Source organism: Psammomys obesus, unplaced genomic scaffold (genome assembly GCF_907164565.1).
Source record: "Psammomys obesus unplaced genomic scaffold, mPsaObe1.curated_primary_1811, whole genome shotgun sequence".
NCBI classification, from domain to species: Eukaryota; Metazoa; Chordata; class Mammalia; order Rodentia; family Muridae; genus Psammomys; species Psammomys obesus.
In genome coordinates this window covers 20,646,654-20,665,276 of record NW_026595981.1, presented here as the reverse complement: position 1 = coordinate 20,665,276, position 18,623 = coordinate 20,646,654, and the positions used below count along the sequence as shown (strand labels likewise).

General features: G+C 47.5%; 1 protein-coding gene across 1 annotated transcript in view; it reads right to left on the bottom strand.

Moving 5' to 3' along the window:
• The window catches only part of Skap1 (src kinase associated phosphoprotein 1), a 281,034-nt gene that overhangs the window by 225,121 nt on the left and 37,290 nt on the right, over positions 1-18,623 (bottom strand). Inside the window, exon 3 of the mRNA XM_055620131.1 lies at positions 2,939-2,964. Within this exon, the coding sequence (XP_055476106.1) occupies positions 2,939-2,964 (26 nt within the window). The remainder of the gene's footprint in view (positions 1-2,938; positions 2,965-18,623) is intronic.

Sequence of the window (18,623 nt, the reverse complement as noted above, 5' to 3'; positions counted from 1 at the left end):
TGCAGACAAGACTCTCAGACAAGCCAGGGTGCCAAGAAGATTCGGTGCGGCCCAGCTGCCTGGAAGGGGTTTAGACCGACCGAAACACCTGGAAAGGACGCTCTCCAGCCTGTTGAGCTGCCTGCAAGCTGTGCAGTGTGCTCCAGGTTTCCAGCTTTGTGAGTTGTCACCTGTGCTGGGGTGGGCCTTGGGTCATTTCTGCTCCTGGAAGTGACCCTTTACCTATATTCCTGGAAGTGACCCCAATAAAACCCATGGCTCTCCAAGCTGGACTTTGGTGGGTCTCCTTGATTTGGTCTGTTATGGGCTCCCTGTCTGCCGTGAGTAGGCATGAGTGCAGTATCTCCCTAGGAGAAGCTCTGTCACACACGGATGAATCACCGAGGAAGGTGACAGCGGGCCAACAACGTGAGGGTGAAATGTATGGGAAGAATTGGCGTTGTTATTACAAACACGCTGCTAAGAAAGGCCGAACATGGTCCATATCGATAATCTCGGTCCTGGGGATGCTGAGGCATAAAAACAGCACATTCCAGCAAACCCCGAGCTACACAGTTAGTCCAAATCTAGCCCAGCTACAGAATAAGACCTTTAATTAAAAACAATTTCTCAAATTTTTGACTCAGACTCTTAGACAACGTATTGAGCTCATCTCGTCTATCTTTTCTCACTGGTATCATCCCAATATTACCTAGTCTTCTAGGTCTTTCTAAACTCTTCTTCCGTGCTGGGTATGGTCTTAGCCTTGGGAGGCAGAAGCAGACAGACCTCTGAGTGAGAGGCCAGCACAGTCTACACAGCGAGATCCTATCTCAAAAACAAACAAACAGACAAAACTTTTGCCACCTTCTTGTGCATGCCTCTTTTTTTTCATCCTTTCCGGGTACTACCTTAGACCAGTCACTATTACAAGAATTAATCGACCATCAAGTAGAAGATGCCCCTCCCCTCCCACCATGTCCGTAGCAAAAGCAAGACTATTGGGCTCTCTGGCTGAACATTCCTCATTACTTCCTGATGAGCGATGGTTTTGCTATGCTTTTTTTTTTTGTCCTTGTGTGTTGGATGTGACCAAGGCATCACCTCTTAAGAATCTGGAACTGAACCCGTGTTCAGTTTCTGAGCCTCTCCCTTGCCGAGCTCCAAAAATATTTTTTTCTTCTCTTCTCAACACATTTCTATACCATGTTTCTGACACTAATTGATCCCTTCTCCTTAGGACATGAGTTCTGCGCCCACAGTTCCCCTCCTCTCTGACATCTTACCACCGTGCCCTGCCCCTGTGGTTTTCGGTCAACACTTGTTAAACCCAGGACTACGGGGCGAGTCTGAGAGTGTTGTTTCACACTCTACAGAACCAGCTCTCTACGACTCCATCGAGGTTCTCAGTGCAGTAATCGTGTCACGGGATTACACAGGAGGCTGACGTTAACATAGATGTATTTACAAAACCTTCTCAAAACATATGACATCTTTTTAATATTAAAACATGATCCTTATATTTACTGAGCCTGACTCTTGCTGGGTGTTGCAGCACATGCCTTTAATCCCAGGACTTGAGAGGCAGAAACTGGGGAAATCTGTATGAGTTTGAGGCCAGCCTGGCCTATACAGTGAGTTTCAGGACAGCCAGGGAGTGTAAAGAGACCCTGTCTCAGAAACTCAAAACATAAAAAAAGCTGGCTTTTAAAGAAAGTCTTACGTAGACTGAAAATACGCTATAACAACATATAAAGTAGGCAAATAAAATGTTAGTAAAACTAGTACCATATGGGCCAACGGGACAGCTCAGTGACAAAGTGCTTACTGTGTAAGTGTGAGGACCCAGAGTCCAGATCTCTAGCACCCCTGTAAAAGCTGGGGTGGGGCATGAGCTTCAGCATCAGGGGGGGAACCTGCCTCAGTAAATACAACAGAGACACCCAAGCTCAGTCTCTGGCTTGCAGACAGACAGGCAGACCACACCACCCCCACACCCACTTTAAGAAACCCTAGTACCCTCACTCAACACTAAGTTCCTGGAAGCGTTGAGACCCGGTGGCATGGGGCACACAGATCTGGTAAAACCGTACTCGGTCCTGGAAATGGTCTGGTGTTTCGAAGGTCATGGTGCCAAACAAGTCATGATGCGCTCCGTAACTGTGCGGCAACGCTGCGGTTCTCTGAGAGAGTGAAAGGCCCTGTGTCTTCTGAGGCGAGATAAGGAACGCTGGCTCGGGATGCTGCCACAGCCCCCATGCTCAACCAGGGGGCCACACACCCCGCTCCGAGTATTTGAAGTTTCAGAAAACGCTCCGTCTCGGAACCTTTTACAAAATGTGTTCTAATCCCATCCTTTATTTTTAATTTTGCGCATAGCTGTCTGGCGTGCTTTTCAGAATCATGCCAGATGCTGGGTTCATCAGGAAAAGGCAGGGAAACAATGGCGGGGAAGCAATTAGAAGCGCCGAGGCTGCGGCGAGGCTCATATTAAAATGCGAGAGCAACCGTTCTGGTGGGAATTCCAACATGGCTCCGTGTCTGACATTTCTCTGCTGCCAGACGGTCTGCGTGGAAGGACACCGTGATGGAGGCTAGAACACACTCGGGTTTATTTCTGGGGCAAATGAAGGATTAGCCGAGTTGGAACCCGCCCAGGGGTTTTATTATGGACTTGGCCACCGTTCTGTTTGGATGTTGCAGGATCCTGTTGGCATCTAACAAAACTCAAAGAAGAAAGGCATGTTGTCGCTCCGCTTCCGTCAAAGAATCCAGCAGCCATACAAGGCATGGCGCCTCGTAGCAGGGCAGGGGGGGCCCAGTGGGGTGAAGGTTAATTAAGCACTCCACCGACTTTGCTCAGAAATGGATAGCGGTACTGTGTGGAGAGACTTAGAAGAGACAGGAAAGCACAGACACAGTCTTAATAGAAAGCTACTTACGGTCAAGGCGCACTCACCTTGGGGCTGAAAATCCCAGCAGTACCTAAAATACAAGAAGGAAGAGTGGCAGTCAGTCAGGCTTGAATAGCTCAAGTTTGGTTAAGGCACCATGTCCACAGAAGAAAGCCAAAAGAAGCTTGCTAAACAGTCAGTCATCGGCCAGAGCTTGGCTTTGTTAAAGAAAAGCAAGTTACTGGCTGCTCTCGCAGAGGACCCGGGTTCGATGCCCAGCACTCACACGGTGGCTCATACCTCTCTGTGACTCCAGTTCCAGGGGACCTGACACCCTCGCACAGACATACACTCAGGCAAGACACCGATGAACATAAAATTAAGATAAAGTTTTAAAAACTGGGGATGACGTAGGAAAGAAGCTCGGGTGGCTCATGGTCTGAGCAGGGTGGCTCTTTCTGGAGACACCTGTCTTTCCTGCAGATTAAGGCGCCGCTAGCACCACCGGCCTGGACAGCACACATCAGCAGACCCCAGGACCGGGAACACGCCTTCAGCTCTGCTCGCCTCCGAAGTATGTGGGTGAGACCCAGATGGTGAAATCAGAGTTGTCTCACATTGGTAGCGGGGGAGCCCCGAAATGGAGTGGGCCCACGCAATCCACAGCACCTTCTCCTCTCCTCCCGCTTTGTGAAATGACTGGCCAAACCAATAAAGCCTTGGGGGTCTTAAGTGCCGAGCAGCCGTGATGGAAAGGCTCACTTGTAAATCACTTCAATGGAACCTGACTTACACCTCCCCCCAAAAACACAGAAACGATGTCACTTAGAATGGTTACCCACAAAAGCCCATTTAGTGCCTTCACAGGAAACTTACATTACTCTGTATTGATTTTCCTCCAGGGTATGGCCACCCTTCCTCTCAGCCTGGCTCTTCCCATCAGCCTGTGTGCTCTCACGAAATGAAGCACACCCTCCCCTCACTGCTTCGGTCCCCTCCCTCCCCTGTCTCCATTTTCATATCTTTCCCTCCCCCTCAACCTCCCCATCTCCTGTCCCATTTTCTCCCAAGCACAAGAGCGCAATATTCAAACGCTCTCGCTCTCCTCAAGCCCTCATCTCCCCTTCCCCGGGAACTCCATCAGCCTCGTGGGGGCGACACTTTCATTCTCTGAGCAGACCTAAAGACTTCCACACCACTAAGTAGGATGGATGTTTCTCTCTTCTCATCTTGGCCTCTTGGGAATCTGCATCTGAGGCTTTCTAGGATGAAGAGTGTACACTTTTAACAAAATTCTTAATCAAACCAACAGGGTCCGCACCCACAGAAGGTTCAGGGAAAGGCTGTACAGTGATGTCATCCAGTGTCGCCATGACTAGAATTAGGTTTGGCTACATTAGTCATACCAGCCTCACAGCTAGACTATTTCTCTGCCACTCCCGAAAGCTGTAGGAAACGGAGCCATGTGAGATCAGCTGTGGGGAGGTGGCCTAAACACAAAGGTGGTTTGAAGGAAGTTTATTAGAGAAGACAGAGTCAGAGCAGAGAGCTGGCCTCTGCTTTTCCCAGACCCAGTCTGATCTGATCATCGGTGAAAGGAGATAGAGAATAACAGGCTAGAGACGTGGGGCAGAGGAAGGCCGGGTGATAGGAAGGCACAGAGGAGAGGTGGGAAGCAAGAAGTGGGAGGCAGAAGGCTTCAACATCCGGGAAGAGGGGTATCTGTTTAGTGTAAGGGTACAGGTATGCCAGGACGGCAGACATTCTGTTTAGTTATGAGTCAGTCTCCACCTAGCACGCTGCAGCTGATGACTGCAGGAAACTCCTTCTTGGGAAACACAGCTGGGAAGTGCGCTTTCCCAGCCCCGTGATTAAACGTAACAAGAAGCAGTAAGGAAGGAAATGTTTCTTTTGGCTTGTGGTTTGAGGGGAAACAGACCATCCTGGTGAGGGAGGGCACAGAACCAATCAGCAAATGGCAGCGGAAGGTGGCTGGTGGCGGGCGGGCTCCAAGGCCGCAGTTGGAAAGCAGAGAGCTCTTCAGGAAATGGCCGGGGCTTGCATCTCCCAAGGACCGTCCCCTAGTGCTTTCCTTCTAGCAGCCAGACCTCCCCACAGTTCGAGTGTGGAGGGCATCTCACACTCACATGAGAACAGGGGAACAGCTCCCCAAGCCCTGCCGCCTTCCCTCTGCTCTGGAACTAACGCTCTCGCACCCGGTTCTTATCATCCCTCATCTTCTAATCGAGCGTGCAAAGAAATGAGGGGGCTGGAGAGATGGCTGGGCAGTTAACAGCACTGGCTGCCCTTCCAGAGGACCCCGATTTGATTCCCAGCACCCACACGGTGCCTCACGACCATCTATGACTTCAGTTCCAACTTGGAATAGTGTCAGTCTGACCTCTGTGGGTATCAGCCATACATGTGGCATACAGACAGGTATACATGCAGGCAAAACACCCATGAACATAACGCGTGGGTATTGGCCATGCATGTGGTACACAGATAAACATACATGCGGGCAAAACACCCATACACATGAAAGAAACATAAAATAAAAATAAATGAGGTGTAAACACACCACACACATACACCACACACACAAGCACACACACACACACACACACACAAGCACACACGAACCTCTTTCCAAAATGTTAACGACAACAATAGCAGGAACTTTGCTAATGAATATAACTTTTATTTGTTGGCTCAGAGGGGGGAGGGGAAACCGAGCCAGGAAGTAACAGTGTTTGAAAAGGCTGACCAAGCAAACTGTTAAATAAGTAAATAAGCTGGCAAGGTATTTCTTACAGATACCTACAAGGCCAGCTCTGGGCAAGGAAGGAGGATCCTGAGCTTGAGGCCAGCTCGGCTACACAGGAGGACCCTGTCTTCACAGTAACAACAGTGGCTGGAGAGATGGCTTAGCAGGTAAGGGCACTGGGTGCTCTTCCAGAGGACCCCGGTTCGATTCCCAGCGCCCACATGGCAGTTCACAGTGGTCTATGACTTTTCATTCCAGGGTTTCCAATGCCCTCATCTGACCCCTGCAGCTGCCAGACGTGCTTATGATGCACACACATACATGCAGCAAAACAGCCATGCGCATGGGCCAATAAACCTAGAATTTAAAAATCCAACCGAGAATATCAACAAAAACAAAAAAGATGAATAAGTTACAAGGATCTGATTAACTAGCAATGTGCAACTCCAGTGAACAAAACTCTACCAACTACCTGAAAGTTGTGACGGGAGTAGGGCCTGACAAGTTATTCTCACAACAAAAGCCACCTCGGGTGGGAGGTGATGATGGGTAATCGGCGTGTGTGGGAACCAGCTTGCAATGCAAATGTGCATATCAAATAATTAACCTGTGTGTCTTAAATGCACGTAATCTTGTCGGTTTTTAAAAATCTAGTGAGACTCGCGTGTTGAACTTGGTGGGAATGAACACTGCTTCCTTCCTCTGCTATCCTGTCTTCCTTCTCTAAGTATTAACCCATCTAAAGGAAGTTTGCTTTAAAAACAGGAGCAAACACAGCAAAAAACACACTTACTTCCCACTGAGGACATTTTGCTTTTTTTTTTTTTTTTAAACTAGTCTCACAAAGCCCAGGCTAGCCCCAAATTCCCTACATAGCCAAAAATGACCTTGAACTACTGATTCCCCTGCCTGTATTTCCCGAGTGATGTGTACTGCTATGCCTGTTTTGTTTTTTGTTTTTTGGTTTTTTTTTTTTTTTGCTGCACTGGGGAATCAAACCCAGGGTCTTTTGTTCACGCTAGCTGGGCACTCTACCAACTGAGGGCACTTCTAAAAGGAAACTATAAAATATGAGCAACGTCAGCCCTCAAGAAAGGGCCCCAGCTTACTGTCTGCTGGGCACATTTAAGGCCTCCATCTTGTCTCCTCACATGTGTCCTGTGCCTGATCTTCATCACAGTCTGGAAAGTTCTGTGCTCTTGGGGAAGCATTTAGTTAAATCTGGGCAACATCTTCCCATTCTTATACTTTGCTCTGGAAACAATTCTCTTTAAACCAGAAGAGTACAACCGATCTGGAGCTAAACATTTTAAACCAAGATACAAAGACTGCAAAAGAAGGGGACAGAACAAGCATACACACACACACACACACACACACACACAGAGTTATGTCTACCCCAAAAGCCTCTGAGAATTTCCTATCAGGCCTGTGCAGAGAGATAACAAACACTTCTTTAATCTTCCCTCTGAACCTTCAGCTTCTATAGGAAAGGAAAGCTATCAACTCCTCGGCAACATCCACGCTCAGCCTCACCAGGTCCATGCAAATGGAATCTGGGAGTGAAAAGAAGACACGTACAGCGTGAGCAGAAAGAAGATGCCATGTGCCCTAGTGATGGTGGTTATTTTCATTCAGTACAAACAAGCCTGTCTCCACATTTAGCTGGCCTGCAGAACAGGCTTTTCCATTTGCATGCAAAAATTAAATTACACGCATGGTATGGGGCTGGAAAGACAGCTCAGTGGTTACGAGCGCTGGCTGATCTTCCACAAGACACAGGTTCGATTCCCCAGCACCCACAAGGTGGCTCACAACCACCCCCTGTAACTCCAGTCCCAGGAGATATCCTTTGGCTGCTGCTGGTGTCAGGCATGCAAATGGCGTGCAGATCTCTATGCAGGCAAATCACCCGTGTGCATGGAAAGGAAACAAATTTTAAAAACGTGCATGGTAAAGTTTGCTACCCGGGATTTTTAAATTAAAGATACTAGCAAATGAGCTTCACTTTGAGGACAGGAACAGCAAATAAATAGAACGTGTGGAGTTGAGAAAAACCAGAGCGCCAGCGGTAACCACACGGGTAGGAGTGGCAATGAAGAAAACAATGCCGAGGCCTGTTCACTGTAGAGCGACAGCCTTTCCAAACACTTCTGCCCACTTTTTCAACTTTCTTCTTCTGTTATTAAGAACATTTCATAAATGGAAACAAGGAAAGGAAAAGCTAAAATAACTAGTCTGGGGTATTAATGAGGCAGTTTCCAAGCCTAGCAACTGGACCTGTGCGTGCGTGCGTGCGTATGTCACTCTACAGCCCAGGCTGGCCTACAGTTCACTATGTACCCCAGGCTAATCTTGACCATGTATGGGATTACAGACTTGCACCAGCATGCCCAGCATAGCAACTGGCTTCTAAACAAACATTTTAATAAGAAACTGCAAACATGTTCTTTGAAATCGCCACCTTAATTCGCAGGATGCATTACTAGATTTCTGATGAAAGTGGAGCAATTGACTCTAAGCCATTAGTTTAGGTCAGGGAGAAGTGGTCAGACTCTTGACCACAAAGCCAAGCAATAAATGTGATTATGGAGAAAAACTACTGAGAGCTTTCATCTCTTGACCAGGTAATTAGACAGATCCTGATGCAGGAGGTAGACAAATAACTCTAAGTATCCTAATATTGTTGGAACTACCTCAGAAGGAAAAAATAATTTCATTTTCTAATTATAATAACATAATGTACAAACCCGGTACTTAGTGTGTGCTAAGCAGTATGCTATAAATACATTTCACATATTTTATTTAATCTTTATAGTAACCTTGGGAAGTCGGTATATTATTAACTCCTTGTTTTAAAACTATCTCTCCCTCCTCCATCCCCCTTCTCAATGGTATGTGTGAGTGCATGCATATGGAGGCCAGAGGAAGTAGAGGGAGCCAGCTCTTACCTTCCACCTTGGCTTTAAAGCAGGTCTCTTGTTTTTCTCACTCTGCTGCAGACTCTGTTCTTGGTGGGCCTCAAGCTTCCGGGCAGTTCCTGTCTCTGCACCCCATCTCCTTGTAGGAATGCTGGGATTACCCATGTCTGGCGTCCAACTTTTGACTTGGGTTCCTAGCAGCGGAGCCCAGGCCAGCCAGCTTGTCGAGCAAGCTCTAGCGCCCACTGACCTACCGCCCACCCTGACCCCACCTCTGCTATCTCCATGTTACGGATGAAACCAAGACTCAGGAAGCCAAACACTTGACTGAAGCATCTCAGCCTTTCAGTGACAGAACCAAGATCTGTACCCAGCTCCGAGTGTTCTAGAGCTCAAGCTCGAAAATTCCTCATCTGCTGCTTCCTTAGTGGCTACAATGTGAAAGCAAATTCAGAGCTGAAGGGACGTTACCACCGCTTTGTCAGGCAGCAGGTTAGTGTTACTGGATGGTTAGATCACAGGTGTTCGGAGTCCACAGTTGGTCTTCAGGGGACTCAGAAGCTCCCTAAAGCTGACGAAAAGCAGTAGGTTCTTTGTCCCTTGGAGAAAACCCCATAGGCTTCGGCTGTGTCAGAAACTCCCTCATCTCTCTGCAGCCACCAAAATGGTAAGAAGGCAAAGGAGATAGTCCCGCATCTGTGCAAGCCTGGACCCCACTGGATGAAGAAGTGCATATTTGTAATCTGGCGTGCCCACAGTGGGATGGGAGGTGGAGACAGGAGAATTGCAAGTTCCTGGGCCAGCTAGACTTGGATATGAGAAACAGTAAGAGGTCCTGTCTCAAAAAACAAGGCAGAAGGCAAGAACCAACTCCAGAAAGTTGTCTGCTAACCTTCACACATCCACCATGGCACGCCCCTGCCTACACAGACACAGACACACACACACACACACACACACACACACACACACACACGCACGCGCACAGTGCGATGCACATATATATTGAAACCTAATAAATTTTTTTTTACTGACGAGACACATTGGGTTAGACACAAAAAGGACTATACTGGCATTATAAAACTAGCAATCTAGAAAGGTCAACATCTGGGGTGCTACAAATTCAGAACACCTCGATGATTGGTTTTTTTTGCAGCTGAAGCATTAAAAATGTTATTTTACCTGTGACTTAATCTAAGGCCTATCATGCCTTCCCAGCCTTGATAAACCATCTGCTTACACAAATCTTTCCTAATGGCTGAGGGATGCTCACATTTGAATTTCGTTCTTTGTAAGAAGGCGGCAGTCCTTTCTGAATGCGTAGGCTGTTGGCGATATTCACTGTCCGGAATTGCTCCCGTGCTCCACTTGAGCATCTCTTTTGCATGACACCCATATCCACACAGACCCCATGACAACGGGGGTGACTGACGTGTTCCGATATTAGGAATGGACTCTGAGGATCCCAGTGGACACCTGGTTGAGCTGTGCTTCAATGGCAAGTTGATAAGGCTAACAAAGCCCCTTGTAATTGACCTTGAACCATGAGCCACGTGGTAAGGACTGACCTCACACCCAAGAGAATGGCTTTGCCCAACAGTGCTTATGTCTGGACATCCCAGATGTTTCTTGAGCTTTGAGTTCTCTGTCTACTGCCAGTGTCCCAGAACCGTTGCAGGAAGAAGGAGCAAATGGCAGAGGATAGTGTGGTCATTGACACCCAAGAGCAGGAATGGGAAAATGGCACCATCTGGTGGAAGCCTCTGGTGGAGGCATCGGAGGCTCGGACCCCAGGGGTCTAGACATCAGCGCTAGACAAACAGCCGAAGGGAGGGAGGCCTGTGATGGAGACAGGATGTGTCGTCTGGCCCTACTTCCTCCAGTGCCACTGAAAGTGCCATACCCTGTGACTGCCTGGGAGGAACCTGGAATCTTGTCCAAAAGATAAGATGGCTACGTGTGGACAGATGACAGTTCCGATCACTGAGTAAGAAATAGCATGATAACAATAAGGCGATACGCATCTAACTCAAGCCACAGAAAGACCTGTCGTAAGAAGGTGCGGGGTCCTTTTGGGAAGTGCAACATTTCTGTGGTTCTGAGTCTACACGTGTAGGTCTTAGGAACTCAACCCAGATGACAACACAGCCCTCTCCTATTTACAGATGACCATGGTCACAATTAAGCTCCCATTAAACAAACATGTGACGTCATCTGATACTGACAATATAGTTCACCATGACCCTCCCAACTTTTAAACCTGCTCCTAGGTAATAAAAAACGAGAGCACGTAACGCCCTGTTTCCCACTAGAGTCACCTGGGACCTTTCGCTACGCGCAGTCACTCCCAGCTCAGTCAAAAGCCTACTCTGGAACTGGCAAGATGGCTAAGTGGGTAAAGGCACTTGCTGGGCAAGCCTGACAGACAACCTGTGGTTTGTCCCTGGGACCCATGAGAAGGCAGGAGCGAACCAATTCCGCAAAGTTGTCCTGTGACCTGTACTTGTGTGTCATAGCACACACTTCCCGCCATATCACACACACACACACACAAGTGATGATAGCGACCCATTCTGGATATGAGTAGTAAGAAACTGGAAGCTCTCCATGATGAGCCATAGACTCTGCTTTCTGATGTGAAACAGGAAAACCCACTTCCCAGTACTTTCCCTAGCATGGGGCTAGTTCCTTACTTGGAAATCTCACTCTGCCCTCACACTCGCCATCCTCCCTGCCTGTAAGAGACAATGAAGTAATAAAAGGAAAAAAAAAATGCTAACTGGAAGCACTGTGGCAAAATTAAAGAGCACAGTGTCATGTCAGAATTTGTCTTTGTCTTCCCCCTGAAGACAGAACAGGGTCATTGAAGGCTGTTTGTTGTTTGCTTGTCTTTTGGGCGAGACGCTGTCCCCTAAGGACACCTCTGGCAGAGAGGTGCACTGTGCTTGGGAGGCAGGCAAAGGAGGCGGTTGAGAAGCTACTTGAGGAAGTAAAAAGGCAAGAGATTGATTAAAGACCTGGAGAGAGGCCACAGGCAGATGTCACGGGTGAGAAGTCCGAGATGCTTCCTGGTTCCGAGCCTGGGTACGGGAGATGACAAAAGACGCACACCCGTGTAGCGCTCCAACTGATCCTCACATTTCAAACTTGGTCTCTGTGAATTTTGTCATCATTGATGGTTGGAGACTTGATTTTATTGCTGGCACCAGATTAATTCCCATCAGCCACCAGGATGCCTTGCTGCGAACAACTGACAACGGTAGGATCCCGTGATGGAGGCCCCGCCGTGCATTGGACTTTACAACTGTGGGGACCTTTAAAACCATTTACCTTAGCCCTAACTCTACAAATGGGGAAAGTGACAGATACAGGAGTGGGTTGCACTTATTTCCCTGCTTAAGGGGCTTCCCTGAGGGATGGAATGTTTTTTAATATCACGGAGGCCAGAGGCTGTGGGGTCCCCTGGAGTTGGGGCTGGAGGTGGCGGTGAGCCACCTGATGTGGGTGCTGGGAACCGACCTTTGGACCTCTGGAAGAGCAGTGCATGAGCTTAACCACTAAGCCATCTCCAGCCTCCCACTCCCAGCCCACCCCACACCAACCCCCCTCCCACCCCCACCACCACCACAACCATAGGAATTCGTTAAGTCCATACTGTGTAGCCACCTTAGCTTTACCTTGGGCAGAATTAGGGGCAGGTTTAAAAATGGGCTATTTGCTTGAAAATGAAACGGTTTCTATAAAAGTCACTTCAAATCTTCGTGGGCAAATACCTCTCTCTTTTTGGGGGGTTTTTCGAGACAGGGTTTCCTTGTGTAGCCCTGGCTGTCCTGGGACTCACTCTGTAGACCAGGCTGGCCTTGAACTCACAGAGATCCACCTGCCTCTGCCTCCCTGAGTGCTGGGATTACAGGCATGCACCACTGTGCCCGTCGGGCAAATGCTTCTTAATAGCATATTTTTGGAGTTTTCCTTGCTATGAACACGGCCGTATTATTCACTTGGTAGCAACAGTTATACACACACACACAAAAATCTAACTTCAATTTTTCAGGAGTCATCCAGGCAATCCACAGTGTATTTTACTCCAATCCCTCTGAGGCTACAAACACTGAGTCCATCCTCTCCATAACCACGAGCTTAATAAACGCCTGCCATTTTCCAGAAATTCTGTGAGGGCTTAAGGGTGTCACACACACACACACACACACACACACACACACACACACACACACCAGTTTGTCTAAAACAGTCAAATTGTGTGGAAGTTGTGTGACTGATCCAGAACACCAAAACGGTAAAAACTGGGACCCAGAAGAGCCGGGCCTGGATAATGCCGGAACCTATCCTCCTGCAGATAAAGAACACTGAGGGAGGGTTTGGGATCAGACAAAAGCAGCAGCTTGACAGGCTAGGGAAAGGGGGTCATAGAGAGGCCAGGCCCAGGCAGTAGAGAGAAACCAGGCCAGTTAGTAGGAGCAGAAGGCAGAGGCTGGCTCAGCAGGTATGTTTGAGGAAGGGGCCGGGCAGGATACTGACTGAGCTCCAACTCAAAAGCCTGTTTTCCCCTTGTTGGGAGGTAAAGCCTGAAAGGACTAGGGTTGGTACTGAGGGAAACGGAAGAGATTGCTGACCCGGAGCCCGTGAACTAATTGCCAGCATCATTAAGTGCTCCTCTGTGGTTGGAGACCAGGATTTACTGTGGTGGCAATTCGATCACATCATCTTTCTCTGGCCCCAATTAGCTGCCCAAGCACGGGAGCAGAGTAGGTGGAGAGCAGAATCTATCAAGGTTAGGACTTTTCTAGGCCTCTGAGGTAAAGAGATGAGAGTAGATAAGAAGACTAGAGAAGCAAGCCACAGAGCTCAGGCTGCCTGGAGAAGACACCAAAGGTGGGAGATCTGACAATAGGGCCCATTCTTGCTAAATAGCTTGATATTAGTTAAAACATTCTGAAGCAGGAGAGACTGCAAGTCTATTCTCCGTCAAGAATAACTTCCCTTTGTTCCAAAAGTCCCCAAATCTCTCCTGCTGTTGTGTCCCCGTGCCAATGTTTGACACCACCATCCACTCAGCTAGAACTCAAGAATCGATTCTGCCTCTTTCTCCGTTGGTTTGCACACCCCATCAGCCCCCAAGCCTACTTCCTTATTGTCCTTTTAACCCGTATCTACAGACACTGGACCCATCCTTTCAAGCCCTCAGACTACACCAAGACATCCAGGATAGCCAGATGCTAAGTGGTCCATCTGCCATCATCTTGCTCCTCTGACCCTTGTATTTTCTGTATCTTTGGTGCTGATGGAAAGGGTGATGTAGCAACTGTGAGGAGCCAAGGCTTCACAGAAGGTCTGGCCTGGAGTCCTAGCTCTGTCTTTTAATTGTGAGACCTGAGATACAGACTTCGTCTCCTCATCTTTAGGAAATTAAAAAAATAAAATCAATCCTGTTTCATATAATTCTTGAGAATTAACAGAGACAGTCCTCCTAAGGAACTGAACATCAGACCTGGCACCTGGCAGGCCGCTAATCAACATCAGCTGTTCATGTCATTAGCACATCATTATTCTAATGACCTAAAAGGCTTCAGATCCTTCAGTGCCGCATCCCAGCTCTCAGGGAACAAAGTCTCCCGCTCCCATTTCTGCTATCACGTGTCTGCAAACACTCGCTGGCACTTTGAGGTTCAGCTCAGTCTCTCGTGGTAGCTGCACCCCATGGCGTATCTGTGCACTCTACCCCCTGCCTTATGCTCTCACCGTCCGTGTCCTTGGGCTGGAAGAGGAAGCGATAGAGAGCTGGTGTTCAAGAAATGCCTGCTAAGTCAGAAACAGCAAGAGCTCTCTGAGCACCAAGCAGCCCTGTGCTACATCTCAGGGAGAGGGGACGGTGCCAGAGAGGCAGTGTACCCCAAGGCATGCTATAGACCAGGCTAGAGCATAGATTTATCCCAAATGAGACAAATGTGGGGTGCCTTCATTTCCCCTCTTACGCTACTCACACGAAGGCAAGAGGGGAAGAAAAGGGGGCAGCAGGAGGAAACTAAAATTAAGAGTGTTTTGCTAAATCAAAAATCTTCATCAGGTGGCTAGGTATAATGACACACACTTGCAATCCCAGCACTCAAGAGGCTATGGTCAGAGGGTCACAAGTTCAATACCAGCTTGGGCTCTATTCTAAGACCCTGTCTCATGAACAAACAAACAAACAAGCAAAATAACAAATTCCTCAATCCAAATAAAGAGGGGAGTGTTGTTTTTTTTTTTTTGCTATTGTTGTCCTTCCTTCCTTCTTTCCTTCCTTCCTTCCTTCCTTCCTTCCTTCCTTCCTTCCTTCCTTTCCTTCCTTCCTTCCTTCCTTCCTCCCTGCCAAAGTCTGGCTTCAAAGGCTAACCACAAGATGACCAGCAAAAGCATGCTTCAAGAGACACGACCGAATACGCACTGAAGTGGCAAGTGTCCAATATATAAATACAATCAATTTGTTTCCTCATTAAAAGCCTTCATGAAGAAAATGATTTAATACAAATGCTAAAGCTACTGACACAGATTAATTGAAAAATAACACAACAGACTTCTAATTAAAGACATAATATTGTTTCCCTCCCTCACATTTCACAAAAAAAAAAAAAAAAAAAAAAAATCTGAATAAACAGATGAAAGCAGACTGTAGAACGAAGGCTTTTATCAGTCACCAAAGGATTGCTGAAATTTTCGTTAAAACTCCTATTCTTCTGTACACACGCTCTTTTGGTTAAGAACAGAGACGAACATACGAGAATTCAGAAGTCATTTTTAAACGATTTCTCGTAGCTTTCCTCCCTTCACCCTCAGCCCACTTACTGATTTGTCTTCGCCCTCTCCTGCTCCTCCCTTTTTTCCTTCCTTACATGGTTCCACACTAACTCATCATTCTTTCCCATTGATTTCTCCATGCAGACCTGTCGCCATAGGAGCTTCATCGTGTCTCCGTTCTCTAAATCATCAAGCATGGGACAGGCTTTGATCACAATGGGACTTTGATCACAACAGGATGGACTGAAGAGCCCAACCGGGTCTGTGGCTCTAACAGTACAGGCCAGAGGCCCCTGGTGGTTCAACCACAGTCAATCTCGGGCCTTCTAGAAATGCTCTACCTTTGAGGGATTCTCTGCTATCAGAAATGTGGAGAGACGGGGCCCAGGGCACTGTGAACACAAAAGGCAGTGTGTAAGCACATGCTCAGTTCCTGACCCCAGAAGGCTGGAATACTGTCAGTCTCCAGCAGGCCCCAGTCACAATGACAGGCCCTTCCACCATCCTGGCCAACGGCCTCTGCTTGCAGTAAAACCTCCCTTCCTTCAGCTGAGGACTGGGGAGATCGTTCAGCGAGCAGAATGCCTGAGGTGCAAACATGACGATCAGAGTTTGGGGTCTCCAGAACCCACATAAAGCCAAAAGCAGTAGGGCAGGTCTGTGATCCCGGCACTCCTCCAGTGAGATGGGAAGTGGAGGCAGGAGGATCCCCAGAAGTCGGTGGGCCAGCCAGTCTGGCATGTACTGTAGCAAACAACAAGAGACCCTGTTTTAGACACAGTAAAAGATAAGGTTCTATACCCCAGATAGATTCAGCTTAATCTCCTCTGGCTGCCCTCTAACCTACAAATATGTGCTGTGTCGCGCGCGCGCGCACACACACACACACACACACACACACACACACACACACACACACGTACTTTGTCAATTACTGCCTGTTAAGAAAATTACTATTATTATTATTATTGGTTTTTCGAGACAGAGTCTCATTGTCTCCCTGCCTGTCCTGGAACTCTCTCTGTAGACCAGGCTGGCCTCAGAGATCACCTGCCTTTGCCTCCCAGATGCTGGGATTAAAAACATGTGCCACCACCGCCTGGCCACTAAGAAAAATTTGAAAAGGTCATCCCAGTTCACAGATAAGCTATCTGTGAAAAGTTCATTTCTAGATGCTTGGACTTTGCCCCATGAAGCAAAATAATGGACAGTAGTAAGTTGTCAGGGCCGGATTCAAAGATCTAGTCAATTTTGGTAACCAACCAGCCAATCAAAACCTGATGCACAAAGACAGCCATTTAGAACGTCTCTGCCTACAAGCACAAAGGTCACCAAATGCTGTACATTACATATAAAATGCTGTATGTTACATATAAACAGCATTTTTACGAACCTCACTAAAGCTGGAACCCAACAGAAAGAGCAGAAAAGAAGGTTTTCCTCATTTTTCTGGACATAGGAACTTGGAAAACCTTCGACATTCTTCTCTTTCCAGCTCCTGCCTCCTACTGTCTCAACCCTGATGCCAAAGACCCAAAAACTGTCCAAAGCTCCACAAAGCTCCCTCCCCAGCCCCTGCTTTCTCCCTCAAACCCAGCCCAAAGGCTCCATGATTGGGTTCCATCTGTCTCTTTACCCATGTTTCCCATGATGGTTTGATTCCAAGGCACCCCTCAACTCTATATTCTCTGTATCTGGGCACATGCTATTTCTGTGTGCAATGGATCTCATCAACCACCCCCATGTCTTTTACCATGGCCAGCCTATATCCTGAATTTTAGTTACGTGTTAATGCCTTTTTTTTTTTTTTTTTTTTTTTTTTTTTTTTTTTTTTTTTTTTTTTTGTCTTTCCAATCAGGTTGTAAGTTTCTTGGAAATATTTGTTAAGTATCTGTTACTAACTGCTGTTGTGTCAGACACCTTCAGGTGCATGGCAATGACCCTACAAATTAAGAGTCTTACATAAGCATTGGGTTTCTCTGGCCCTGAGGCCTGTGTGGTGTTCGCCATACAGAAACAGTTTGTATATAGTATATGCTCAGCAAACTTTTGTTGAGCCTGTAAACGAAGAAACTGCTATTATTCATTTTGACGTTGACACTGAAAACCAGGAATACGTAAGATTCAGCAGCCTGTACTTTTCAGAAGTGACTGGGAAGTGCCAGTTCATTACACCTTCTATGAACCAGCCAAGTCTCAGTAAAGGCTGGACAAAAATCCCAATCCCAGAATCCTACACTGTGCTACCCTGAACGTGACTTACTTCTTTGAAGTTTCCATTTTGTCGTCTGCTAAATGAAGACCCTCCATGGTGTCTGCCTCGCACGAAGCTAATTTGTGGAAGGCTAGACCCAGTGCGTGATACGTGCGTGAGGAGAGGTGGCTGCGAGTGTGACTCTTCTGCTGCAGATGGGACAGCCTCTGCCTTCTTCACCCTGTCCGAGGACGCCGGCCCTGTGTTGTTCTGAGCCCCGGGGTGTCTAACTGGCGCTGTGTACTGTGCGTAAGCGCGGCTCAACACGCTGTACAGACACTGACTGTCCTCTCTTCCTCATGCTCTTAGAGACTGGGAGCATCTGTTGGAGTATGATAAGTGGCACGGGGCTGGAGAGACAGCTCGGTGACTGAGCACAGACTCCTCTTGTGCAGGGCCTGAGTTTGAGCCCCAGCACCCATGTCAGGCAGCTTGCAGCTGACAGCCCTGGCCTCTGTGGGCACCCACACAGAGATACACACAAATACACATAATCAAAAATACATTCTAAAAATTTAATTTTTTATTTAAAAAAAAAAAAGAAACATAAGGGGATGGAGAGTGGCTCAGAGGTTAAGAGCGCTGGCTGCTCTTTCCAGAGGTCCTGAGTTCAATTCCCAGCAGCCACACGGTGGCTCACAACCAGCTATAATGAGACCTGATACACTAAATAAATAAACCTTTAAAAAATGAAAAACAAGGCATAAAACATAGAGAAATTCCACAAACCTTAAATCTTCAAGTGTTTCCTCTCCCAGACTCCAGCCCAGGTTTCTTCCTGTGCCTCTTTTTAAATTAATTTTTAAAGTAGCTTGTTCTTTGATAATTTCACACATGTATACAATAAATTCTGGTCCTACTCATCCCCTTCCATCCTTCCCGTCCCCACCAACTCCTGCTCCCAGCAAGCCTCCTTCCCACTATTAGGTCTATTTTGGTTTTATGACCTACAGGGCTTATCCGGGGCCTCCTGAGAAGGGGTGAATATGGAGACAACCATTGCAGCATGAAGC